This window comes from Rhinolophus ferrumequinum, chromosome 11 (genome assembly GCF_004115265.2).
Source record: "Rhinolophus ferrumequinum isolate MPI-CBG mRhiFer1 chromosome 11, mRhiFer1_v1.p, whole genome shotgun sequence".
Classification (NCBI taxonomy): Eukaryota; Metazoa; Chordata; class Mammalia; order Chiroptera; family Rhinolophidae; genus Rhinolophus; species Rhinolophus ferrumequinum.
In genome coordinates this window covers 86,680,482-86,706,954 of record NC_046294.1, presented here as the reverse complement: position 1 = coordinate 86,706,954, position 26,473 = coordinate 86,680,482, and the positions used below count along the sequence as shown (strand labels likewise).

The window sequence follows — 26,473 nt, the reverse complement described above, 5'->3', positions numbered from 1 at the left end:
AAACACCGTTCTTTGTGATTTACATGGATTATCTCATTTAATTCATACATTATGAGGTATGTACTATTGTTATCCCTTTATACGAATGAGAAAATTAAGACACAGAAAGGATAAGTAACTAGTCTGGACTCTCTCAGTTACTAAATGGCAGAACCCGAGTTGGAATACTAGAGTTAAGCTTGTCTGTTAAAAAAATATATATCTCTGAGTTTTGTTAGAGAGACCTTCTTCAACATAAGATTATTAAAATGGTCTTCTATTTTTTCCTGTAGTTTTGTTTTTCGTGTAAAGCTCTTTGATCCATCTAAAGTTTATTTTTAGATGAGATAGAGATTTTCTTTCCTTCCAAATGGATAGCCAATTTTCCCAACAACAGTTATCGAATAATGTATTTCCTTCTGATAGGAATGCCAGCTTTATCATACACAAAATTCCCATACATACACTGATCTATCGGTTTTTATTTTTTAACTTGTGTATAATCACTTTACTGATTAAGATTTAGTATCAATATCATATAACCTGCAAATAATGATTCATTTGTTTTCTCATAGCGCTCGTTCCATTTTCTCTTCTTGAGTTAGGTAGACAGACCTAAGTATGTGGTTAAGAGCAATGATGGTATCTTTCCCTGAGGCTCCCTAGCTGAGCCTCACTTTCATGGGAATAACTTTAACCTGTTACTATTATGTTTTCTATGATTTTCTGTTACTTGTTTAAGAAGTTTCTCCTCAGTTGTTTTTTTTTATCAGAATGACTACTGAACTTTAACAACAGCTTTCAACATTTGATAAATAATATGTTGATATAATCATATCGCTTTTCTCTTTTAAGCTATTAGAGCTCTAAATCTTTTCATCTTAAGCTTTTACCAGTTAATATACATATACTTCCTGGAGTGATAACACTTTAAAGGCTGACAACAGCCATTTACCCTTAGTCTGACTGACAGCACAGAAATCAGGAGGGTCTCAAGGATTCACAGCATCTGGGAGGGAGCTGAGGGCAGGTAGAGCATCAAAGGCACTGAAAGATTCCAGCGGGAGACGACCCGACTAGCTCTCATCTGGCCACAGTGCTGCTGGAAATCCCATCCATTCTGTAAGGCTCAGATTAAATACTACCTCCTTCCACTGAGTCTTCCCAAATCCTCTAGATGTCCCCAAAACCCCTACTCTTTTTGTATGGTGCACGTGCATTTTGTTTCTCTCTGTAGCCCTAGTGCCTGGCTGAATGCCTGGCATACAGTGGGTGCTCGATAAATGCAGAATGAAGCACTGACAGAATGAGAGGGCTGCCGCCACTCTACGCTAACGACCCTTCCCATCCTGCCAGGATCAAAGCAACCTTGCCCGCCAGGGTCCTGCAGGGTGGACTCCTTCTCGGCAGAGGGCATCCCAGACCCCTCATCAGCCCCGGAAGCTGGGCTGCATGTTCTGGGAAGACTACACTTCCCAGAGATCCCAGGGAACAGCGAAAACCCTTGGCTTTGACAGCCGCCGCCACAAGTCTTTCCGCCTCCCCAGCCTTCCTCGGAGCTGGGAGCTGGATTATGGTGGCCTGACCTGCAAACGCAGCCACAGGAGCTCAGATCCCCTGCCCTTTCCCCCTGCTGCCGACCTGCCAGGAGGACCGGGAAAGCAGCCACTGCCAACCTGCCATGCCCGCCCCTCTCAGCTGCCTGCGGGCCCCAAGCCGTCCTTTCCCAGATCTATGGTGAGGCTGGACGCCACTGGCCAGATGTAGCCAGGATCCATCTCCTCCCCTTTCTTTCTCTCTGCGGATTGCTCCTGACTGATACCCACAGCCTGAAACGGGGGCTGGCTCAAGGGCCTGCAAGCTCTGCAGTCCCGATGCCACACAGCTCTCTCTCCTGAGAAGCTACCACCAACATCCAGAGTTGGGGGCAGGCAACAGGGACAGCCGTGGGCCCCGAGTGAGTCCCGAGGGCCTGAAAGCCAGGGCCCACAATGGCCCAAGCACTGCCCTGGCTCCTGCTATGGATGGGCTCAGCAGTGCTCCCTGCCCACTGCACCCAGCCTGGCATCAGGCTACCTCTGCGGAGCGGGCTTGGGGGGACCCCCCTGGGGCTGAGGCTTCCCCGGGACACTGACGAGGAGCTGGAGGAGGAGCCTGGCCGGAGTGGAAGCTTCGTGGAGATGGTGGACAACCTGAGGGGCAAATCTGGTCAGGGCTACTACGTGGAGATGACCGTGGGCAGCCCCCCACAGACGGTAAGGTCACCAGGCCAGCCCTACCCTCCTTCCTGCATGAGCAGAGGGGAGACAGGCTGGGATGCAGCATGGTGGCTCCTGCTAAAGTGGGCTGGATGGTGTGGGCAGGAGAGACTTGCTCCAAACCTTTCCTCTGGGATCATATCGGTAGCAGTCATTCCCAAAGCTCCCCTTTCCTGCCTCCCTTTCCCTCACAGGCTTCCTAGTCTCCTTGGCCTGACTGCCTTCCCTTCACTCCCATTTTACACACACACCCTTCAGTAAGGGTTCAGGGCAAAAGAGACACTTCAGTGCAGGGATCCTGACCTGGAGAAGGGTCCAAGCCGCAAGGGCCACTATGAACAGGTGTCAGCCTTGGCCCAGCCTGGATCTTGCAACCCCATCACTCCATACCTTGGTCAGCCAACCCTATCCCCTCCTCTGGTGATCTGCAGTCAGGGTTTCCATCATCACTCCTGGCACCTTGAAGACCAAGAAATCCTGGCACGAGTTGAATCAGGCCCTTTCTCCCACTGTCTGAGCTGCCACAGAGACAGCAAAGGAAGGTGTCTCAGCTTCTCTGACCTCCAGACTAGCCCGGAAGCCCTGGACAGACTCTTGCCTTCCCCAACCCTTCCCTTCTCCTCCCCCATTCCCTTTTTGCATTTACACTCCAGCCCCTCCCCCACTCCATGCTCCCAAGCCTCCAGAGCACAGGCCAGAGGGGGCTGACCTGAGCCTGGGGAAAGGACAAATCGCAGCAAAGGAGCCAGAGCCGCCTTCTGAGTATGAGACTCCTCCCATAAGCTGATAGGTGCTGGGGAAGGGGAACAGGGTGTGGAGGGAGGGGTGTGTGGGGGGAACATGGCAATGATGGTGAAAATACCACTAGTTCTCCCCATCCTTCCTGACAATCCTCCAGGTACCTCCAAGTTGGCTGGTGGAGGGGTGCAACCTCTGCGGGTGGGTGGGAGTGTGGGCGTGAGCAGCCCTCCATGCGCTGCTGTGGCTGACCTCTGTGCACATTCGCCTCCTCTGTGGGTGAGCCTGGCCATGGGAGGCAGGATGGTTCTGTGTGTGCTGGTGTGTGTCACCTTGAATCTGAGCCTGCACATTTCTGGGAGCCAACCCCTCCCCTGGATCTCTGTGCAGGAGGCCTGTCCTTGGGAGGGTCTGTGAAGGTGGGAGTGTGTTTATGCGCAGCAGGAACAGCCACACTTGCCTGGACTTCTCAGACAGCTCTTACACTGGACCTGGGAGAAACGCAAGCTTCCACCTCCCAATTACCTGATGGAAGAAAGCCTTCCTAGGCCCATGCCACGCAGGCCTTCCTGCCTTCCGGCTGATCCAAGTTCTGGTCTCCCCCTCTCAGCCCTCCTTTCTGCTGTGCACCACAACTTCCCCAGACTCTCCAGTCAGTTCTCAGTGTGAGGACAGAAACTGAATCCAGGCCCGCAGCTGCCTGGCCCACCAGGGTGCCAGTATTGTCAGGGATCAGGGGGTTGTGGAGCCCTGGTAGCATGATGTGCTGTGGAAACTGTGTGTAGACCCTGTGGCATGGGCACAGAACAGGGCTGTGGAGCCAACAAGGGCTTTGGGGTCAGACAGACCAGGCATTCCAGCTTTTCTTCTCAGTTGTGTGGACTTGGGCAAATGATAGAACCTTTCTGAGGCTATTGCCTCCCTTTAAAATATGGGTGGAGTGAGATCACCTTTGCTAGGTGATTGTGAGGGTTAAATGAGACTACCGTGTTTCCCTGAAAATAAGACCAGGTCTTATATTAATTTTTGCTCCAAAAGACACATTAGGGCTTATGTTCAGGGGATGTCACCCTGAAAAATCATGCTAGGGCTTATTTTCGGGTTAGGTCTTATTTTCGGGGAAACACGGTATGTCGGTGAAAGCACCTAGAACAATGCCCCTGTACACATAATTGACTTCCAATAAATATGAAATCACTTTTTCCTAACTTGTCTGGCCATTTGTGCCTCTTCTGTACTATGCAATGAAGCATTAAAAACTTGGGTGTTCTGGGCCTCTGTGTTTTACACATGTAGAACTGGGGGACCAGTTACTGTGCTTCACTGGACCCATGAGATAATGCCTACATCCCCCAGCCCAGAAATTAGGAGAGAGTAATTGTCCAAGAAATGTCAGTTCCTTTCCATTCCTTCCTAGAAGGGGAAAGTGGACTTAAAATTCAACACCAGCCCAAGAAGTCAGTGCTGGGGAGACCACAGTCTGAAGGACTGTGACTTGCCCTACAACTTCAAACTTGAACCAACGCCAGCCAGTGTCTGCTCTACAGTGCCTTTGATTCTCTCCCCGGCAGTCTGCAGGAGGGATGCCCTTTCACCTTGCCTGGTGGGCTGTTGTACACACCATATAAGAATACTGATGGCAGAGTACTCTGAACAATTAAAAGTGAGCACTTTCTATGTGCCATGCAATTAATTGCCGGGTTTGGGGGCTGATCCACAAAGAGATGGAACTTACATTTCTGCCCATAAAGAGTTTAGTGTGCAAGTAAAAGTACAAGTGCTGATACAAGGTAATTCAGAGCAGTGGTACTCAAAGTGAGATCCCCAGACCCTTGTCATTGGAACCCATTAGAAATGTAAATTCTCTGGCCCCACCCCAGACCTACTGAGTCAGAATATCAGGGGCTGTATCTCAAGTTTGAGAAGCACTGATCTATAGTAGTACAAGGAATGAGTGCTATAGGTGTTCAGGAGGAGGATAAATCAGGGAAGGCTTCATGGAGGTATGTGAGTATGGTCTTGAAGGATGGTTAGGAGGAGGGAGTCCATTCCTAATGGGGAAATGGCACTTGTCTCACCAAACTTTAATTGCACTTTACTTGTATGTCCACTTCTTTCCTCCCTTAGACCGGGTCCCTTAGAACGGGAGAGGCCACAATGAATGAGAGAATGAGTTGTGTGTATTTGGGCTTAGGCATATTTATTCAATGAGAAACCCAGTCCAGTGAATGTTACAGGTTTAGATAAATAAGATGGAGCCAAATTGCCAAAAGCCTTAAATGTCAAGCTATAAAGTTTGGACTTTATTCTGCAGATATAAGGGGAAAACTGAATTTATTTGTGCAGGGGAATGGCATAAGGAAAGCAATCTTTTAGGAAGAGACATCTGAATTTTAGAAAGAATGGAACTGAGAGATACATGATCCAAGGGTGAGGCCCTATGACAAGGATGGCATGAGGCTGTGATAAGATGAAAAGGGAAGGGAAGACCAGGATGCAAGGAACAGTACAAGGCAGATGGACAGGACTTGGTGACATTGGTGTGAAGGATGAAGAAGAAGGTGTCAAAGATGATTTTGAGATTTTGATCTGGGGTGAATTGGAGGAGAACAAGACCATTTAGGGGAACAGGCAAGTTGGCAGGAGGGGATAGCTTAGCAGTACTTGTATAAAATATATACTTGTATTTATGGTTGCAGTTTATGTAAAGTTTTTAAAATATAGTATACATAATTTTGTTCTTTACAGTATATACATGTATATAGATACACACACATAATGTGTTTCCCCAAAAATAAGACCTAGCTGGACAATCAGCTCCAATGCGTCTTTTGGAGCAAAAATTAACATAAGACCCGGTATTATATTATATTATATCATATTATATAAGACCAGGTATTATGTTATGTTATATTATATTACCTGGTCTTATATTATATTAAAATAAGACTGGGTATTATATTATATTATATTATGCCCGGTATATATTATATTATATTATATTATATTATATTATATTATATTATATGACCCGGTCTTATATTATATTAAAATAAGACTGGGTCTTATATTAATTTTTGCTCCAAAAGATTCATTAGAGCTGATGGTCCGGCTAGGTCTTATTTTCAGGGAAACACAGTATCTATACATATATATGTGTATATGTATATGTATATATATGTATATATATACACACTATCCCCCAAATATATAGAGAGATAAATAGATAGATATAGATATAGATATACTGGAGGTGCCAAAAAAAATGTACACATTTTAAGAGCTGTTATCTATGTATTGCTTTTCAAAGTTGAATTGAATCAAAGTGGCAATGTGTAGTATGACGTTCGCTCAAAAGTTGGTATTAATCAAATGAATGCTAGCATCATTCATTGTACGTGCACTTACATGGTGGAAAGTTCATGAACTTAATTGTCCAACCTTTTCATATTACAAGTTTAATACCGTTTTTTCTTTTCTTAAAATGTTGTATACATTTTTTTGGCACCCTCTGTGTTTGTGTGTGTGTGTGTGTGTGTGTGTGTGTGTGTCATATATACTATCCCCCATGCCTGTGTATATATATATATATATATATATATATATATATATATATATTCTTACCATTCACAGCTTCTAGCAGAAGAAATAGAAACTGAAATGGTAAGCAGTTGGCAAGGTGGCAGGCCCTGTCTCACCGTTGTTCTTCCTGCTACACCATGACACCTATTTGTGTGGCTTGTGGGAGAAGAGTTTATCATGGTCGTCCCTCTTCCATTCTCCCATGACGCCTTCTCATATCTCCCTTACTACACGTATCCAACTGCATTATAAACGTTTTTGTGTGTTTCCCTGATGAAACGTCTAGCTCTTGAGAACAATGTCTTTTAAAATTTTTTTGTTTTTCGTCAGTGTCTTATTTCTCTTTATCTAATATCTATGACAACACTAGGCTCAGAACATGCACCTAAAAGATGTCGAGTGAATGAATAAATAAACTGTAAGACATTTAAATAGAACTGTTGATGGGCAATTGTAATGCAGAACTGGAGCTGTTGGTGAAAGTATTTTTATTCTTTTTCCTTAAAGAAAAGCATGTTATCTCATTGCAATGGTATGAGCATCACTATCCAAATACAGGATAATAACTTGATTGTTAGGATTGAAATCTAGTGATAGTCGATTCAGTTTAACAAATATTTGCTGAACACCTATTGAGTGCGGAAGAGAAAAACAATGTCATAGTAATCTTAGCACTTGGAGAGCTCTCAATTTGGTGTGAGACACAGACATATAAACACCTAAATAACATACAAAGTCAAATACATTCTGTACAAATAGAAGAATGGTGAGTCTTGGAAGTGCAGAGAAAGAAGTGGTTACTTCTGATAGGGTGTCAGGAAAGGCTTGCTTGAAAGGGTAGTATTTGCATATGGCCTAGAAAGGGGAGAAAGCTTTGCTATTTGGAGAGTGGTGGGGAGGAAGACTTCATGAAGAGAGGCATGAGCTATGCTAAGAAGCTGGAAGACGTGGTCTGGATGTGAGGCTGGGTGGAGTTTGGGTTTTATTCTAAAGGCAGCAGAGAGTCCTTGTAAATACATGCGAAAGAATGATCTAGGGTGTTTCGGGATCTAGGAAAACAACTTCAGTGTGGAGGATAACTTGGATAGTCTAGAGCTTGAGAGGAGGATCACAGTTAAGATATGAAGAGCCTGAAAGAGGATGGTGGCAGTGAGGACGGAAAGGACAGGTCCTTAGAGACCAGCATTCACATGTTGGTTGACCCAGGTGGCTCTGCCCCGGTGAGGGAAAGGGAAGAGAAGATGGTTCCCTCCTTTCAACCTCTCTAACTGTGTTTGTGTCAAGGAACACAGCAAAAGCAGCAAGCTTTTAAGCACAATATAATTTACCAAAATTCCATGTGTATTATTCTGCTTTAATTACAAGGGAGAGGTATTAGCATGCCCATTTCAGGGATGAGGAAATTGAGGCTCAGGGATTAAGTGGTTTGCCCAAAGTTGCTCAGCTAAGGAAGAACAAAGCTGGGGTTCAAATCCAAGTCTTCGGTTTCCATGTTCAAACGCAAGTCCAAATACTGGGTTCTTTCCAGTGTTCTACAGTCTGGGGCATGTTGATTGACTTTGAGATGCCATTGGACCATTCTTGTGGATGGATCCAGCAACCACCTGTGAATAGGAATCTAGAAACCGGGAGAGAAGTTATAACTGGAAAGATAGACCCAGAGTCACCTGCAGAGGTGGTTGTGGAAGCCAACTTAGCAAATGAGTTTCTTGGAGAGGAAAAAAGGAAAACAATTAGAGAAAGCATATTGTATGTACACTAGGGATCGATGAAGCAAGAGGAAAGAACCAGAGAAGTAGAAAACAATGAGGGTTCAGGGTCTCAGAAACCAAGAAGGGCCAAGTGGTTTTCCTCTCCCATGCCTAGAATGGGTTTCAAAACTGTGGTTTGTAGAATTCTGTAAAGGAACCACAAGGGTGAGGGAGAAGGTAAGGAGAAAGATAAACAGGCAAGACCCTGTACCTTGCACCCTTCCCTTCACCAAGCACCCCCACTCCCACCTGCCCCCAAATCTCCCAGCCCTCCCAGAATAGCTCATCTTTTATTGTTTTTACACAGTGGAATTCCAGGTTATGTTTCATTTCTTCTTTCCTTCCTTCCTTCCTTCCTTCCTTCCTTCTTTCCTTCCTTCCTTCCTCCCTCCCTCCCTCCCTCCCTCCCTCCCTCCCTCCCTCCCTTCCTTCCTTCCTTCCTTCCTTCCTTCCTTCCTTCCTTCCTTCCTTCCTTTCTTTCTTTCTTTTTTGTTAAGAGTTCTGGTACTAAAAAGGTTGAAAATTGAACTCAAAGAACCACCCTCCAAATCAGACAAAGCAGGCGGGATTCCAGTTCTACGTTGGCCTAACCGGTCTCTGAGACAACTGGCTTGACTGGGATTGGGCTTCAGGTTGCACATCGGCGCTTGCTGGGACCTTCATGCTGTCACACACTTCTCTTCTTCCTCAGGTCAGGAAAGAAACAGTTCAGCTGAGATTTGAGAAATTGAGAAAGACTGGGCCCTCTTTCTAAGGTTGAAGGTCAGGAACCCTTCTCTGGTATCTCTAATAAAGAGCTAAGCAGAAAGTTCTGGTTGGAAATCCAGGAAGAGAAACATCTCCCAAGAAGAACCCCCTACCTGAAAACTAAAATCTCCGTCTGCTGGGAGCCATCTTTCGTGGGGGCCTGGGCAGTAGAGAGGTCTGGGTAGGAGCTAGACCATTTCCCCCGTCCTAGAGCTGCCCGGAGCTTCCCCTGGTAGGATGGGCCCAGCGAGCTGGGAAGCATCATTTGCTGATGCTTGTCTGCTCGTCCTCAGGTGCTGTGGCCAGTGGGTCCTGAGAGGGGAGGTGCATGCTCTGAGGAGAATGATGAACCAGTAGTCCTAGGGGCTGAGTGGGGCAGCCGGACTCCTAGGTCTTTTTTCTCACAGATTCTGACAAAGCCCAGAGCAAACTGGCTGAGCTCCCTGCCTCTCCCACCCCAGCCAATCCTTGCACCAGGCCTTCTGAAATATTACTTACGGCCTGTGGCTGGCTATCCCTCACCTACCCACTGTGATGCCACTGTGTCCAGGCTGTATGTCTTCCTGATTGGCCTCTTGGGGTCAGTGAACCTCACCAGTTATTCTTTTCCAGTGCTTGTGGAGGTTTTTCCAAGGAGCACAAAAAGTGAACCCTGGTATCTCCCAATGGCTTGAGCAAACAAGCCTATGTGTCTGAGCATGACCCAGGTGCCATGGGACAAAGTGGGCTTATGCCATAGATCAGCTTCATTTTCAACTGAGGACAGACCTAGAGAAGATTAAAGCCACTGTCACCTGTGGGTGGGACATGGTTAGACATCAGGCAGGACTTACTGTCTGAGAAGGAAAAGCAGGTCGTGAACAGCAGCAGGGATACTTCACAGACCAGACCGGGGGTTTTCCACGTGGGTTCTGTGGAGGCTGAAGGTGCTAACGAGATGCCCCAAGAGCCATGGTGGGGACAAGACCGACACAGAGGAAGTGGTGAAAGCTCTCCTTCAAGCAGAACATCTCTGCTTTTTCTCTCTTTGGGACACGGGGATCCTGCATGACACTGGGAAAGGGTTCTGCTTCTTAAAAATTTTTTTTGGAAAAACTATTTTATTAGATCTGATCTTTAAGAACAGACATGTGTATGTTTTGGCCATTCATATCCACCATCTCATTTGATTCGGAAGCACTGATAACTGTTAGTTGAGCTGGATTTGAGGCTGGAGGGAAATGGAGCATCCCCTCTAAAGGAGGAAGGGTGCACTAAATAAGGTTTGGTATAACCCAGCCACCGTGGGATTCCTTAAAAAACAACAACAACAACAAACACCCAGCCCAAGGTGGGGAACCTGGCAGCCTGCTTGCTCCCAGGTATTGATTGCCAGCTGCAGCCTGGAGATCTAAGTGGAGGGCGGGGGGTATGTCTGGAGAAAGGAGTCCATTTCCATTGGGTCAGCTGATTCAGTCAAGGTGGGAGGAATCGGACAGGTGCCAACCACTGGACTCAGTTTGAGGCAGGAGCTATGTGCCCTGCTGGCCCTCAGCACCCATAGCTGCTGACGTTCGGCATCTCATGTCCTTCCTTGCCCCCTTCTCTCAGCTTTGGTCAAGTTCAGGTCTGGGAACATCCACTTAGAAAAGCAGGTGAAGCTAGATCAGAAGGCTCTGGAGCAAGGAGGCCTGATGTCACTATAACTGCTCTAAGCACCTGCGTGGATATTCAGTCAACTTGTGTGTGTATGGTGGGTGTGGGGACAGAGCCAGGAGTGCAGTTTCCAGGCTCTTGGCCTCACGTGGAAAGGTGCTGGCTCAGGTAGTAAATGGCCACCAACTGTGATTGGATGGCCATCAGCTGTGGCTGGTTGGCCGTCAGCTGTCAGCAGTGAGCCATTGGCCACTAATATAACTGCCGTGGCTAAGCTAGCAAAGGGTGGTGTAGTGTGGTGGTGCAGTGGCGTGGTGGAGTGTGGATTGCGGATTGCAGTTGGCACGGCGGATTGCAGCTAGCAAGTGAGGTTGGTTGGCAGAGACAAGGGGACGGCGGGTTGCGGATCATGTGGCTCCTGCTTCCTGTGTCTCCAACCCAGCCGCCAGCGAGACTATATTGGTATTACTCCCCGATCTATGGCTCTGTGGGTGTTCCTTTTTGGCCTCACCATGTCCTGCGTTCTTACATGGGGAGTGGGAGCAGAAACCCCGCATGACACCCTGCATGACAGTGGGTGTCAGGTGTCATCGTCGCCATGCACAGTACCAGACTGAAAATCATCCCTTCAAAGACCCTGGGGCTGAAAATTAATAGCAAAGGTCCAGAGTGTCACAAAGAACGGTAGGAAATGAGGTAATTACTGTTAGTTGAAAAATATCATTATGGAGTACCTCTTGAGGGCTAGGTGACAATTTATTAATAAGGATACAAATGTGCTCCCACTCTCGTGGAGCTCACAGTGTGTGGAACAGACAGGCATTAGATACATTACTAAAAGTTTGATGAGTGATATACAAAGAAGCACAGGTGTTATTGAAGATCTGTAAGAGAAGGAATCTAATCTTGGCTGAGAGCATCAAGGCAAGACCTTTGGGGTGTATAAGCTGTGACTTGAAAGTTGAACAGAAGTTAGACAAAACAGGAAGAGCACATTTCAGGCAAAGAAAACAGCATATGCAAAAGTGCAGAGGTGAAACAACATTGTGCTATGAGAAACTTCACGAGAAGCTTGTGACAAAAGGGAAAAGTGACAAGAAATGTTCAGTGGACTTGACCTGGCTAGATGTCTCCAAGGTCAAGGATCCCAGGATTTAATTCAGATAGTTTTGTATCAGTTATCTGCTGCTGTGTAACAAACTACTCCAAAACTTGGTGGCTAAAGACAAAAGCCATTTTTTCTCTTGAGATTCTGTGGGTTGGTTTGTGGTTCTATCCAAGTCTTTCCTGGGCTCACTCATGTGGCTGCCTTCAGTTGGTGGGTCAGCTGGGGGACGAACAAAGCCGGGCCTGCTTGCCCTCTTTCCCCATGAGGTCTTTCATCCTCAAGGAGGCAAGCCTGAGCTTCTTCACGTACAATTTCAGGGCAGCGTTCCAACAGGGCAATCCCCAAACAGACAAGCACTTATCAAACCTTCTTTACTTATGTCCCACTGGCCAAAGCAAGTCAAGTGGCCAAGGCCAGAGTCAGTGTAAGAGGGGATGACATAGGGCATGGCTACAAGGGATGTGATTCATTAGTGTAACAACCTACCGTGTACTTCCTTTCCAAATGAGAGAGAGAGAAAGGTCAAGGCGATCAAAGACCAGACTTGGGCTTAGTCAGAACCCATGGATCCTCGTCCTGGCGTTGGTGCGTGCTGTGTAAGATGGCTCACCTTGCTTACTCTAGCTCTCAGTTCCCTCCTCCGTAAAACGGAAGAAACGCACCTACATCTCAGCTCAGCTAAAACGTTTGTTATACAAGTATGTAAGAGCTCTTCTCTCATCAGCTCTGAGGCCCACACAGAAGGAAATAGACTAGGAAAATTAGAAGTAGGAAGAATTAGAGTGAAAGCCCTTTCCCCAGAGGCTTGCAAAACTGGTAAGGCTCTGGCATGGACTACCAAGAAAGGTTGTAGATCTTAATAACTAGAGATCTTTCAGAACTGGAAAGAGCCCCATCTCTCCAGGCGAATGGACGGATGACTCCTGAAGGCCCTTTTTGTCCTGAAGTGGCTGAGCTATCGCTGTCTGCTAGTAGAGCTAAGATTTGGGGAACACAGTTTACCCTAAACTCACCAGTTCGATACCTGTCTCCTCAGCCAAGATCTAATCTGAAGACTCAGAGCCTTGTCTGCAGGATGAAAGGGCAGGTGTGCCTCTCCCAGTGGGGCTTGTTAGCACTTACCGTGAAGCTGCCTTCCCTCAGAGGCCCCAGGGGCACATTTGTTTGTTAAGTGATTGTGCTGACCTAGGCCTGACCCACAGGCTTCGGTCCCCGGGGCATCTGAGGGCTATAGCTACAGAGACTCCTGAGTTGGCAGAGCCCCAAGGGAAGGGGGAAAAGTAAGATGGCTCCAGGACTCCAGGCTGCCTGAAGACTTACATCCTGTGTCAAACCAGGGGGCCTGGAGAGAGGAAGGCAGGTCTAAGATGGAGCCACACTTACAACCTAAAAACTCCCAGTTTGGGAGTCATTAAGGGATCCCTTCCTCACCCACCCAAAGTATAGGGTAGATTAGCTCTTTCCCGCTTTCTTTCCTTTAACCATCCATTAATTCAAGAAAGATTTATTGCCAGGCACTGTGATATCCACTAGGAACACAATAGGAATTTTTTTAAAAATTAGATACAAGGGAAGGTGAGAGTAAATGTGAAATTAGGGTGGCACGTTTTATGGAAGCATTTTAGCAAGAGACTATGACCTGGTCTTTCTCCCTTAGGAAGTCTCTTTTGAGCTCAGACCGAAGGATGATAGATGAGTAGACAAAACTGCAGGTAGAATAAAGGATGGTCTAGCAGAATGAATGATCCGTGCAACAACAGCCTTTGGGTGGAGGGACCATGGCTGGTTTGAGAACCTGAAGTAAGGCCAGTGTGGCTTGGGGGGGGTATGGGACAAGCCAGGCTGGATGTGGAGGCCGGGCTGGACCATGAAGGGCCCTGTAGAAAATGTAAACACTTTAAGTTTTTATTTTCATAGCAAAGGGAAACCATTGACACAGGAGAGGGTTAACATGGTCAAATTTGCACTTTGAAAAAAAAAAATCACTCTCGCCACAGTACAGAAACAGGTTGGAGAGGTAAAGGGTGGTGGATATGCCATGACCACTTGAGACGCTATTGTCATATTCCAGGATGAAATCATGAAAGCTTAGCCTAGGGGTGGCAAGGATGAACACATTCGAGAGACTTTTAAGACTGTTAATTGAACAGGACCTGTTGAGGCGTTGGATAGAAATGTGAAGAAGAGGAAGGATGTCTTTGAAGTTGCCGACTGACGGAACAGATGGACGATGATGCCGTTCACTAATGCAGGGAACACTGGGAAAAGAAAGATGGGCAGGACTGTGTAGGGTCAGCTTGGGACATCCTGAACTATGTGCTTCTGGAGCTCAACGGCGGGGAATGGGCTAGAGCTACAAGCGCAGGAGTCATCAGCATGTAGGTGATAGACAACTGCAGCTACCACGTGGGTGAGATGGTTAAGGGAGAGAGTCCAGCAGGAGACGAAGAGGGCCAAATCCGAGGCTTGAGAAGTGAGCCTGCAAAGCAGACGGAGAAGATATGGTCAGAGAGGTGGGAGGATGACCACGGGGTAGGAGGCAGGGAAGAGTGTTCCAAAGAGGGAGGGGTCAGCAGTGTTGAATGCTCTGGAGAAGTCAAGCAAAATGAGGCCTGATTTGAGAAATGTCTTTTGTATTTGGTGACATGAAATCATTGGTAACTGTAGTAAGGGCTGTTTTATAGTAGAGGGAGAAATAGAGGCGAAACTCAGTTGTAGAATGGCTTGAGGCATGACTGGGAGGTGAAGAAGTGGACAGCTTGGCTGAGACCTTTGGTTGTGAAGGGAGAAGAGAGAAGGTAGTTGGAGGCGGATATGAGATGAAAAATTTTTTTTAAAATGAATAAACTCAAGCATTTGTAAATGCCAATAGGAAGAATCAGATTTCGGGGTGGGAGTTGGGTTGGGGGAAACATCATGGTGGTTGAAGGACCTGAGGGACAGGGATAATTAATAGGGTGGGGTGCCTGAGAAGGGAGGAAGGAATTGGCTCCCAAGCCTGGATGGCAGTCTGCTCTGGAGCCAGCCGGAGGGACAGCTGACAGAAAGGATTGGTCTGCGTAGCTGCAGGCAGGTTGCAATGGCTGGTTGTGGGAGATGAGGAAGGTCCCATCTGACGGCCTCTGTCTGGTGAAATAAGAGGTTAGGGTGTCTGGTTAGAAGGTGTGGCAGCATGGAAACTTTTCACCACTATTTTCCGTTTTCTAGCTGCTCTTAACTGCCGTTTCAAGGTGAGTGTAGTTCCTCTGTTGACGAAGGCCCCTGCCCTGTAAGAGGCCTCTGCGGAGGTCCCCCAGGGGGCTCACACTAGAAATGTTGAAGGACAGGACCAGAAATCATTTCTCTCAGAAGCAGGATCGCACTGCAAAGGGCGGACAGGCAGTTGGACATTTGCTCAGGAAGAAATCACAACTGCTGATTTTGAATTCGCGTTTCCTTGTGAGAGTGGAGAAGGGGAGGCAGAGAGGGCAGTAGTGGCCTGAATTCCTGTTAGGGGCTGAGTGGGCAGGGAGTGGAGGGGGTCATTCCTCCCTGGGCTTGACCCCCTTTTTGAGGTGAAAGGGACGACCTTCCTCAGACAAGGAGAAAGGCTGAGAATGGAAGGGCAGCGAGGGTACTAACTGGGCATTCTGGCTGGGGAGGGAATGGCCTGCAGAGAGAGCCTCTCCATTTGCAGGAGAGCGGAGGAGTGGGGACGAGGAGAGGCCTACAACAGCTGGGACTTAGAGCCCCCGATAAAAGCTCCATTCCAGTGTGAAAAGTGGTCATATTTTCCTAGAGCCGGCCAGGCACACATTCTAGGCAGTTCTCCCTTGCACAGCCATGGGGACCAATGCTGCAAAGGAGACCCTCTTTCGTTGGGGTCCTGTGATAGCAGGGATCCCGGCCTGTCAGAGGCCCACCTGGTGCTGGGAGCAGAGTCCTGGCATGTGGGGGGGGGATCCTGGGGAGTGGGTGGGTGAAGAAGCCTTTTTAATCATTAACCTGGTTGATTGAAATCTGAACTGCTGCGCCTCCAGCTTTATTGATTCTCTCTGAAAACACAGCATCTGGAGCTGGTGGCTGCTCAGTGACCAGGGAGAAGAACAGGGAAGAGTCCAAGAAGAGGGCACGGAGGGAAATGGGAATCAGGCCAGGAGTGGGGGGCCAGGAAGGAGGACGGAGGCAGGGTCAGAGAGCGGTGTGACAGTGAAGAGGTGTCTTGGGGGACATGGGGAGGCCAGGAAGCCTGAGCATGGGGGAGGTGCAGTCAGCAGTGCCAGAGGACCACTGAGAGCAGGAAGGAGCCGGCAGAGAGGAGGAAATTGGAGCCCACAGAAGCATGGTGACCTGCCCAAGGTGACAAGTTCAGAGCTGGACCAAAACTGAGGTCAGCTGATTTGACTGCACTAAGGAGAGAAGATACAGAAGTGAACAGGAAGAAGCTGAGGCTGGTGTACATGGCAAGTTTGCAAGAGAAGACTCACTTTCCAGATGACTGTGTTTCTGAGGGCAGGGCTTTCCCTCTTTTTGCCTGTCAGGATATAGTAGACATTCAAAAAATGGCTCTGGACTGACTGAGGGAAAGGTCAGGCCATCAAAGGAGGAAGGAGGGACAAGCAGAAGGGATGCTAGAAGGAGCTGCACAGATGCTAGAAGGAATACCGAAAAGATACCTGTCCATCTTCATTTAGCCCAAACCAGGGCCTGAAGAGATGGGACAACAGATGGGGCCCCTGGCTCCCCACCATTTCTTACAGGAGGATCAGACAGGTCTATGTCACCTCTGAGACAGAAGGGGAGTCCTTCATGAGGAGCCACATTCTGACAGGCAGGGTCAGACACATGTGGGAACCAACATGCCATCATGGTCCCCCACGACTCCCCTTTCCCGTGCCAGCTCCTAGAATAGCTCCTCTCTGAGCTGGAGGGGACAAGCCAGGCTGCCTGCTGAATGATGTGCTTCCTAGGAGAACGAGAAAAGGAGGGGGAAAGGCAAGCTCTGAAGACAGAATCAGACAGGTACACAAGGTAAGTAGGGGCAATCTCAGGGGAAAGCGAGATGGGAATGGAGATGACACACACACCACACACCCACCCACACAGATAATGTGGCTTGGGTGACATAGCAAATGCTATGATTCTACAGAGAAGACAGAGGCAGACACAGATTTCTGAGGCCACGCTGAGGATGCCATAGGACCGCGTGTTCTGTCTGCAGTCGTGGTACTGGACAGGTCTGTCCAGTCCTGCCTCATGGAAGCTTCACCCTGGACCTTCTAAAGGGAGACTGTGGCTGGAGGGATGAAGGGCACTGAGGTAGTGACTGCAGGGCCTCTTGCTGATAACGTCTCTCTCTCCCCTTTCTCTGACAGCTCAACATCCTGGTGGACACAGGGAGCAGTAACTTTGCAGTGGGGGCTGCCCCCCACCCTTTCCTGCATCGCTACTACCAGAGGCAGCTGTGAGTCCTGGGGAGAGCTGAAGGGAAGAACCCTTCCCAAGTGTTCAGACAGAAAGAGAGGGCTGGAGAGAGAAAGACTAGCTCCTCAGATCCTTTCTTCCTGCAGGGACAGAGGAAGGGAAAGGAAGGCAATAGTGACCAGGACAGAAGAGTGGGGTGGGGGTGCAGTTGAGGTGTACTATGGGAAAGGGTAAGCTGAGGGGCAGCCCGGAAGTTCTCCAGTACTGAGACCAGGCAGCTTCCTGCGGGAGGGAAGGAAGGAAGGAGAGCAGCCCCAAAGCTCCCAAACCATCTCAGGGGTCTCATTCTCTCTTCCTGAATGGGGAGGCAGAGGGACTTCTTTCCACATCCCCTCAGTGGCTCTCAGTTTTCTGGAAACACCAACTAAGCCGAGGCTGAGCAGACTGCAGTGACAGCTCGCTTTGCTGTGTTCTCACCCAGGGGCCGCTCTTGGTGGCTTTGCACAGTTCACGGAAGTGAAGAGAGAGCCTTCCATAAACCCCACTGCCTGGGCCAGTATCAGGGGCTGGAAGCTACAATGTCTCCTCCCTGCACCACCCAGAGTTCCAGCAGCTGGACTTAGCTAACTGGTGGAAGGGAGAGTTGAAGTGGGTTTTCAAGGTAAGAGAGGCAGTGAGGGATGACCTGGGAGTCCCCTTAGCATAAAAGCAGGAAGTGGCGTGAGGACATCTCATCTCTGAGGCATCTCTGTGTGTGTGAAAACATGTGAGTAAGAGGCTGAAATCCTACTCTTGGCAAAGCCACTTTCCCCGATTCCTGCCTTCTCAGGCTGCCTCCCCTTCACCTTCCCATCTGGAGAAAGCAGTCAGGGAGTGGGGCCTGCTAAGGTCAGTGAAACGGAATCCACTCTCGGTCCTTGTCCAGTCCCATCACTAGCCCCATTACACACACACAAGCCCTGGTTAATGGCATGATTAAACCCAGATCAGGGTGTCACATGTTGATAAGCATGTTTCACACAAGTGTGGTGTGTAAGACCTACATGCTCTGCTCAGATGCTTGTACAAATCCCTTCTCGGGAAGAATGTGTAGAGGTTCCACATTCACCCCACCTGGCACTTTCTCTACCACTCAGCTAGTACCACTGCGTCCCAGGGCACCAAGAGAGTCAATGGCTCCTTTTCTCTGGGAGTTTGATGGAGCTAGGGGTGGGGGTTGGGGGGTGAGAGATGCCCGCTTAGCTGTCCCTTCATCAGTAACAAGCACAATACACAAAGCGTAGGCTTGTTCTTTGTAGGGCCGGAGGTCAAGATCTTGGAATATGAACTGTGGAGACAGGAGAGCGAGCCCCAGCAATAGGTCCTCCCATCTGTTTGCAAGGTCACTTTACATTCTGTTCCAGGTGATTGATCTCCCTAAGTTCTGTTGAGCAGCCTGAAAGCATCTTATTCATCAGGATGCCCCTGATAAGGCTAAGCATTTGGGAGTCACTCTGATGCTGGATCCCTATACCAGTTGTCATGGTTATGCATGCACAGATCTCTGCCTCCTTTTCCACAGGTCCAGCACGTACCGGGACCTCCGGAAGGGTGTGTATGTGCCCTACACTCAGGGCAAGTGGGAGGGGGAGCTGGGCACCGACCTAGTGAGCATCCCTCATGGTCCCAATGTCACTGTGCGTGCCAACATCGCTGCCATCACTGAGTCAGACAAGTTCTTCATCAACGGCTCCAACTGGGAAGGCATCCTTGGGCTGGCCTATGCTGAGATCGCCAGGGTGAGTGGAACAAGGCCTGGCCTAGACACTGCATAGTGTCTGCATATTGCATACTGCATGCTGCACAGGGACAGAGTTGGGGAAGGGGAGGGAATCAGGGAGAGATACAAATCAGCTTCAGGGCATAGGGTGGCAGTCTGAACCAGCCCAATAAAGGTCAAAACTATAGTGAGAGATGCTGTGGTAGGCACAGGAATCGGTTGTGGTTTCTGACTCTAAGGTCTTTAAGAGGGCCCCATAAATCTGAAACACGTTAGACACTTGGGGATCGAAGCGCATGTAGATCTGTGGGCCCATCAGTACTTGCCTGTTTTCATTGCCAGTGTCTCCTGCTAACCCTCTCTCTGCCGTATCTCAGTATCTCAAGATGGTCTTTTCCAAGGAACGTCTCCCAAGTCTGCTTTTGCCTTCCAGTGTAGGCAGGAAGCTGGCTTCAGTCCATTAGGGCCCTCTGTGTGATGATTCACTCCTTGTCTCTTTCTGTCACAGCCCGACGACTCCCTGGAGCCTTTCTTTGACTCCCTGGTAAAGCAGACCCACGTTCCCAACCTCTTTTCCCTGCAGCTCTGTGGCGCTGGCTTCCCCCTCAACCAGTCAGAAGTGCTGGCCTCAGTTGGAGGCAGCATGGTGAGTAGGTCCTAGGGGAGCGGAGGGCCAGGCACTGGGCGGGGACAAGGGTACCATCTGCTCCCCTCCGGCCACGGCTGGACCACAGTCTTGGGCTCCACTATTTAGAGTCTCTATATTCCCCACCCCCACTTTTCTTTTTCCATCTTTTTCTTCCTTGCATTATTCCAGAAATAATTTAAAGCACCCAAAGTAACCTTGGAAAGGATCAGAGATGATTAGGAAAATTTCAAAGGAAATGAAAATAAGACCTGTTATATTAAAATTATTCAGTCTGATGATCAGAAGGCAGAGGTATAAGGAGTTTTAAAGTCTATTAATTTATTAGGGCAACTGGTGAATGGTTCTCCATCTCCAACAAGCAGGAAAAATAAAAATTTACAACAGAAGCAAATAATCATTCATTCAACATTTATTGTGCCAGTTTAGGTTTAAATAACTTCATATCAAGGACTGAGTGATTCTAAAACAAATAATTAAAACTCCTGGAAAGTCTCTTCCCCTGAACACATTCTTAACACATTTAAGAAACTGTAAGTCACTTGGGGTTTGATTTGATTAGATGCAGGAAGATGAGAAAGGTGACCTATAGGGGGCCTTGCCATCCCCAGAAATGACTGGTTCTATTGCTTGCTCTCCGGGTGACTTGCCGGCCTTCTGTGCTGGGACTCCGGTACCTGCCTCTCTTTCTCCCTAGATCATTGGGGGTATTGACCCCTCTCTGTACACGGGCAGCCTCTGGTACACACCCATCCGTCGGGAGTGGTATTATGAGGTAATCATTGTGCGGGTGGAGATCAATGGACAGGATCTGAAAATGGACTGCAAGGAGGTAATAAAACCAAGGGGACCCAGGGAGGGTAAGCGGGGAGGCCGCACAGTGTGAGGTCAGAGCCTGGATTATGAGATTGGGAGGACATGCAGAGGTGCAGGACCTGCGGCAAAGGTTGGGGCTGAGCTTACAAACAGTCAGGAGTATAAGGGTCACATAGCAGGACCTGGGTTTTGGAGCTAGGGGCTTTCACAGGGACTGCATGGTTTACGGTCTAGTAACGAAAAAAGCATAGTCACTGCCTCGCTTTATGGCCTTGGGCAAACTATTTGCAAGGCAGAGTGATATGATATAGTGTAAGAGTCAGGCTTTGGAGTCAGGAAGACCTGGGTTTCTAGCTCTGCCATGTACTAAGTAGCTTCTGCCCTTAGGCAAGTTACTATGTTGTGTTTCAATTTCCTCATCTGCAAAACAGGTAAAAATGGCTTTCCAAAGACTGCGGTGAAGATAAAGATAATGCAGTTTTTATCCCAATGCCTGGCACATAGCAGTACCCAATAAATGGCAGCTAAGCCATTTGAGTCTTCCTCATCTAGATTCTTAATGTATGTTAAGTTAGAATAGATTTAAAACCACTATACAAGATATTTTTATTTTCAAGATGTGGAGAATGTCTGCCCACCCAAGACAGAGTTAATATTACTAAACGCTTCCTGTGTACCAGGCACCATTCTAAGCACTTCAAATGTATTAATTTATTTAATCCGTATAACTCTATGAGGTAGGTACTATTATCATTTTAAAGATGAGGAAACTGAGGCACCAAGGTTAAGTAACTTGCCCGACGATATACACCTAAGAAGTGGCAAAGCCAGGATGCCAACTCAGGCAAGACCCCCAGTCAGACTCAGCCCTCCGACTCTGGCCAGAGCTTGGCATCAGAAAAGGCTCCTGACGATTCTAACCCTCCCTTCTCCCTCTTAGTACAACTATGACAAGAGCATCGTGGACAGTGGCACCACCAACCTTCGTTTGCCCAAGAAAGTGTTTGAAGCTGCAGTCAAATCCATCAAGGCAGCCTCCTCGGTCAGTTGGAATAGGGACAGGGGTACAGAGATGACAGAAGCAGAGGAAGTCCATGAGAGTCATATTCTTCAAAAAGAGCCAAAAAGTCTACCTTCAGACACTTCTACTTGGAGTTCTTTAAAACTGTTCTCTTTCATGGGCCTGTTTGCTCATCACATAACCCTCCCCCCCCCCCCACCCCGGTGTAAAGCTTTGGCCTCACTCTCCCGCTCTCTTCCTTTAATTCTTGGGTTTCAGTTCACCTTTCCCCAGTTTGGATATACCAAGGAAAAGGAAATAAAAGGGTCCAGTAAATATTATCTGAAAATGGGAGACGCAAGATGGTGAAAAGAGGCTGTTTCCTCACTGTTTTCCCTTTCTTACCAACAGACGGAGAAATTCCCAGACGGCTTTTGGCTAGGAGAACAGCTGGTGTGCTGGCAAGCAGGCACCACCCCTTGGAACATTTTCCCAGTCATCTCACTCTATCTAATGGGTGAAGTCACCAATCAGTCCTTCCGCATCACCATCCTTCCACAGGTATGTCCCTAACCTGAGTCAGTGGGACCCCAGTGAAAGGACAAAGTACATATAGGACAGTCAGCAGACATGGCTTCCCAGAACTTGGAAGACAAAACAGCTAAGTGCCCAGTGGTAAAGAGCTCTTGGAAAAACCAACCCCTCAGAGTTCAGTGATGACAAAGGGAAGAGTGGCCTAGAAGGCAGAGGTGGGGTAAAGGATGGAGTGAGGAAGAGAGGAAGACATACTCTCACTCTTTGATTCCTTATCCTTAGCAATACCTGCGGCCAGTGGAAGACGTGGCCACGTCCCAAGACGACTGTTACAAGTTCGCCATCTCACAGTCATCCACAGGCACAGTTATGGGAGCTGTTATCATGGAGGGCTTCTACGTTGTCTTTGATCGGGCCCGCAAACGAATTGGCTTTGCTGTCAGTGCTTGCCATGGTGAGAGCGCCAGGGTGTGGGGTCAGTCTATCCATATTCTCCCTGTCCAGCAGTCAGGATTCCTGGACCCGTCAGTCTGGGAGGTAGTGACAGTTGCCTCGAGCCAGTCAACATATTGTGCAAAAGCTAGTGTCAGTGCTTGTGCCTTTGTTGTATTGCCTGGCATGGTGACCCCTGCCTGGATTGGTAATCTCTGTTGGAGGCCCAGGGTGGCAAATGCTGTTTGGCACCTTGGGAAGCTCTAAATCCAAGGGCAGCAGGCTGAGCCTATAGTGACCCTGGCAGCTGCTGCATAGTGAAGTTGAATGCTACTTCAGAATGGCAGCAGGGTCTCGCAACTGGATTTCAGCAGTAGCAGGTGAGTTTACTGTGTATATATGGGGCTGGCTTTTTAGTCAACTCAGAACAACTGACTTTTAGGTATCATTCCTCCTGGATACTAGGTATACAGGAAAAGGCTGTTGCTCCCAGAGCGCTGGGAAGAGAGACATGTCTCCACCTAGCACTGGCTTTCTACAGCCTCCTCAGGGGCTAATTTCAAGGCCTGTGAGGAAGTTCTTTGTTGTATAACACACACTGCTGTGTGACAATGAGCCCTGCCCACTCACATCTGCCCTTTCTCCAGTGCACGATGAGTTCAGGACGGCAGCGGTGGAAGGCCCCTTTGTCACCCCGGACATGGAAGACTGTGGCTACAACATTCCACAGACAGATGAATCAACTCTCATGACCATAGCCTATGTCATGGCGGCCATCTGCGCCCTCTTCATGCTGCCACTTTGCCTCATGGTGTGTCAGTGGCGCTGCCTCCGCTGTCTGCGCCATCAGCACGATGACTTTGCTGATGACATCTCCCTGCTGAAGTGAGGAGGCCCATGGGGACAACAGAGATTCCCTCGGACCCCGCTGGGTGCTGCTTTGGTCACAAGGAGACATGGATGGCACCTGTGGCCAGAGTACCTCAGGACCCTCACCCACCCACCACATGCCTCTGCCTTGACAGAAAAGTAAAATCTGGCAAGGTGGGTTACAGGGATTGCACCCGTAGGAAACAGGAGAGGGAAGAAAGACACGCTCTAGTGGTGGGAATACTCTTGGTCGCCTCAAACTAGAGCTGGGAAATTCTGCTGCTTGAAACTTCAGCCCTGAACCTTTGCCCACCATCCCTCTCAATTCTCCAACCCAAAGTATTCTTCTTTTCTTAGTTCCAGAAGTACTGGCACCACACCCAGGTTACCCCAGTGGTGTGTGTCTGCAGTACCCTGGCAAAGAGAGGGCCCACCTTGTTCCCTGCCGGCCAAAGGCAGTTTGCTATTGGCTTTAGAGATAGGAACTGTATCAACAAGCCTACCAGTGGTACACAGATTGCCTCTTGAATTAAACACAAAATAATCACACTGAATATTTGTACAAATGGGGGCAGTTGGAAGAGGAGGGGGAGAGGGAGTACAAAGCCAGGCAACAGTGGGGACCAAAGCTAGAAAAGGCGGATACATGACCACTCGCCAGTCCCAGTTTTAGACTTCATCTCCAACACAGAATCCGTCTGGTAAGATGCGTGTTACTTCCCAATGTTTTTTTCCCTGTGGTTGGAGCCCGACCAAAAGTGAGATGGGAAGAAGGGCTTAGTTAGCCAAAAAGCTCTTTTTAGCTCTTAAATGTAAAGTGTCCACTAAGAAATTCCATCTAAAACAATGAATTTCTACCTGATTAATTCCACTGCTCTCCACCTGAATGCTTTGCTTTACACATGCTAGGCAGCATTAAAATATCCCAACCCTCCAAGCCCCAGTTGCCCTATGGGAAAGCAACTGGAATACAGGAAATAGAGCATGGCTGCGCTCCGTCTTCCTGCACATGTCTTCGCTCCCTCCCCCAAATCCCTAGTCCTCTGGAGCTCTGCAGCTGAGGTGCTAAGAATAGACAGGGGGCCTCTCCTACCTAATTCCTGAAGATTCGTTCAACGGGTATAGGGGTGATGCTCTATACTCCTGCCTGGATTTCTTCTTGTTCAGCCGTTAAGTTGTAGTAAGATCTTTACATAATACAGAGCAGTTTCACTGCTTTCTCACCCTCTCTAATGTCCCCTCCATTCATTTGCTAAGGCACTCCACAGTGGCACAAGTATTACACCAAGAGTGTCAGGAACACAGGGCCTCCTGGTCCTAGCACCATCGCCTTCAGTATCAAGGCTGCCTGGAGAAAGGATGGCAGCCTCAGGGCTTCCTTCCTTCCTTTACCATAAGAGCCCCTCAATGGAGGCCATCCTTTTCCCCTGCCCTGCTCTCTACTCCCCAATCCTAATTGTACTCGGGCACCCCAGGCTGCTTCTTGCGCTAGGTATTGGGTACCAAGTTCATTTCCAATCAGTTCTAACACAGTTGAGTATGATACCAGTGCTAGTGGGAAGAGCTAAATTTTCCTAGCACACCCACTGGATCCTCTTCCTATGTGGTCAACACACTGCTTCCAGGTATGGGACCTGCCAAGTGTGGAATTACCTGATGAGCGAGACGGAAATACTAGGAGGGCCTCCGGAGATCCTGGCCTCAGCCAGCTGCCCACAAGCCATAAACTAATAAAGCAAGAACACTGAGTCACAGTTCTTGATCTGGATTCCCCTCATTCCCCTGCACTTGGTGCTGCTTTGGCTGCCTGGGAACACTCCATCACCACAAAGACTGACAGGAACTGGAGACTGTCCACTTCCAGCTCGGAACTTTGTGTAAATAAACTCCCAGAACTGCTACCATAAAATAAAAATGCCACATTCTGCTTTGTAACTTCTATCCATGTTGTGGACAACTGCCTTTTCCCCAGCTCTTTCCAGGGCATAGAGCCCAACCCCTTCATTAGTGAGTTCCAACGTCACCTTTTCTTTCAGGAGAAAATTTGTGTTTACTTTTCTTTTTACAGTTACTTCCTTTCTACCCTGAAACTATAAACACTAAGTGGAAAAAAAAAGAAAATCTTGACAAATGCTTCGTGCTTGTAAAAGTATGTATTCTATATCTCTATTTTTAAATTCTACTCCAGAAAAATGACTGTCCCACCTCCACTCACTGCATTAGGGGCCTTTCCCATTGGTCTGCATGGTTTGTACCACTGCCCGCCAGTGGGAAGAAGGAACAGGGAGAACAAAGGTAGCCAAAACTTCAGTATTGCTTTCTGATGGATCCTGAACAAGAAAGAGAAAAGAGCAACAATGAAGCCCCAACTCCCAAGCACAACTCTCCAAAACACTTGTCCTCCTGCTATAGTTGGCTTTCAAGGGCTTTTACTAGGAAGCAGTTAAGCCCCCCTACTTCCTCCCTTTTCACTCTACTTCTTTGGCTTCAAAGATTTGTGGAAAGTAAACAGAATATTCTTTATATTCATTTCTAATTTCTAAATTTTCAAGAGATACTGAAATATATTGCAGGTGGCCCAAGGGCTGCTACAAAGTTGAGGGGAAATAAAATCTTAAGATTATAAGATAAAAAATGAATCTCCCCCCACCCCAAATGAAAAAAACAAAGGAACTGGTCTTCCATTTTGCCACATTCCCTGATCATGACAGCTACCAAACGGGAGACATTAATATCTCATTAACCAAAGCAAGTGAGTCATCTAATCTTTACAGAGGGGAATACACTGAGGCCATTTCAATCACCCTACAAAATGCCAAGGAGGTCCTTGGGAAACTCAGCTCTTACACAGATGCCAGTCAATGAACCTGGGCAAGGACGGCAAGAGAGGAGAAAGAATATGTCCATGAGAGCTGACAGGTAAGGATGAAAACCAAAGAAGGAAAAGAGTAACGAAAACAGAGAGGAGAGAATTTAGATGGGTCTTAAAGGAAAAATCTTTGCTACCCTGATATGTATTGCTAGTGCCAATAAGCATTTCCAGGTCCCAGAATGGGGAAAATTCAGCTGTTGGTAATATAATAATGTCCTTCCCCTGGAGCTAATTTTTAAAAATTTAACACTTAGTTTATACTTCTTTTATTCCAAAAAAGATGGATGCTGAAGCCATTGCTGGTAGGAGTAAAGAGAAAAGGATAGGAAAAGACTCAAAGATC

At 48.0% G+C, this 26,473-nt stretch overlaps 1 protein-coding gene across 2 annotated transcripts; it reads left to right on the top strand.

Moving 5' to 3' along the window:
• Nucleotides 1-1,479: 1,479 nt before the first annotated feature.
• BACE1 (beta-secretase 1) lies at nucleotides 1,480-25,009 on the top strand. Of its 2 annotated transcripts, XM_033121202.1 has the most exons (9): nucleotides 1,480-2,234; nucleotides 17,153-17,241; nucleotides 18,763-18,979; nucleotides 19,469-19,606; nucleotides 20,304-20,438; nucleotides 21,363-21,464; nucleotides 21,834-21,983; nucleotides 22,239-22,410; nucleotides 23,036-25,009. In XM_033121202.1, the coding sequence occupies exons 1-9, from the start codon at nucleotides 1,971-1,973 to the stop codon at nucleotides 23,275-23,277; spliced, it is 1,509 nt and encodes a 502-aa protein (XP_032977093.1). In that variant the 5' UTR covers nucleotides 1,480-1,970; the 3' UTR covers nucleotides 23,278-25,009. The 2 variants fall into 2 exon arrangements, with proteins under 2 accessions (XP_032977093.1, XP_032977092.1); XM_033121201.1 differs by having other exon boundaries at nucleotides 22,239-23,178.
• Nucleotides 25,010-26,473: the final 1,464 nt, after the last annotated feature.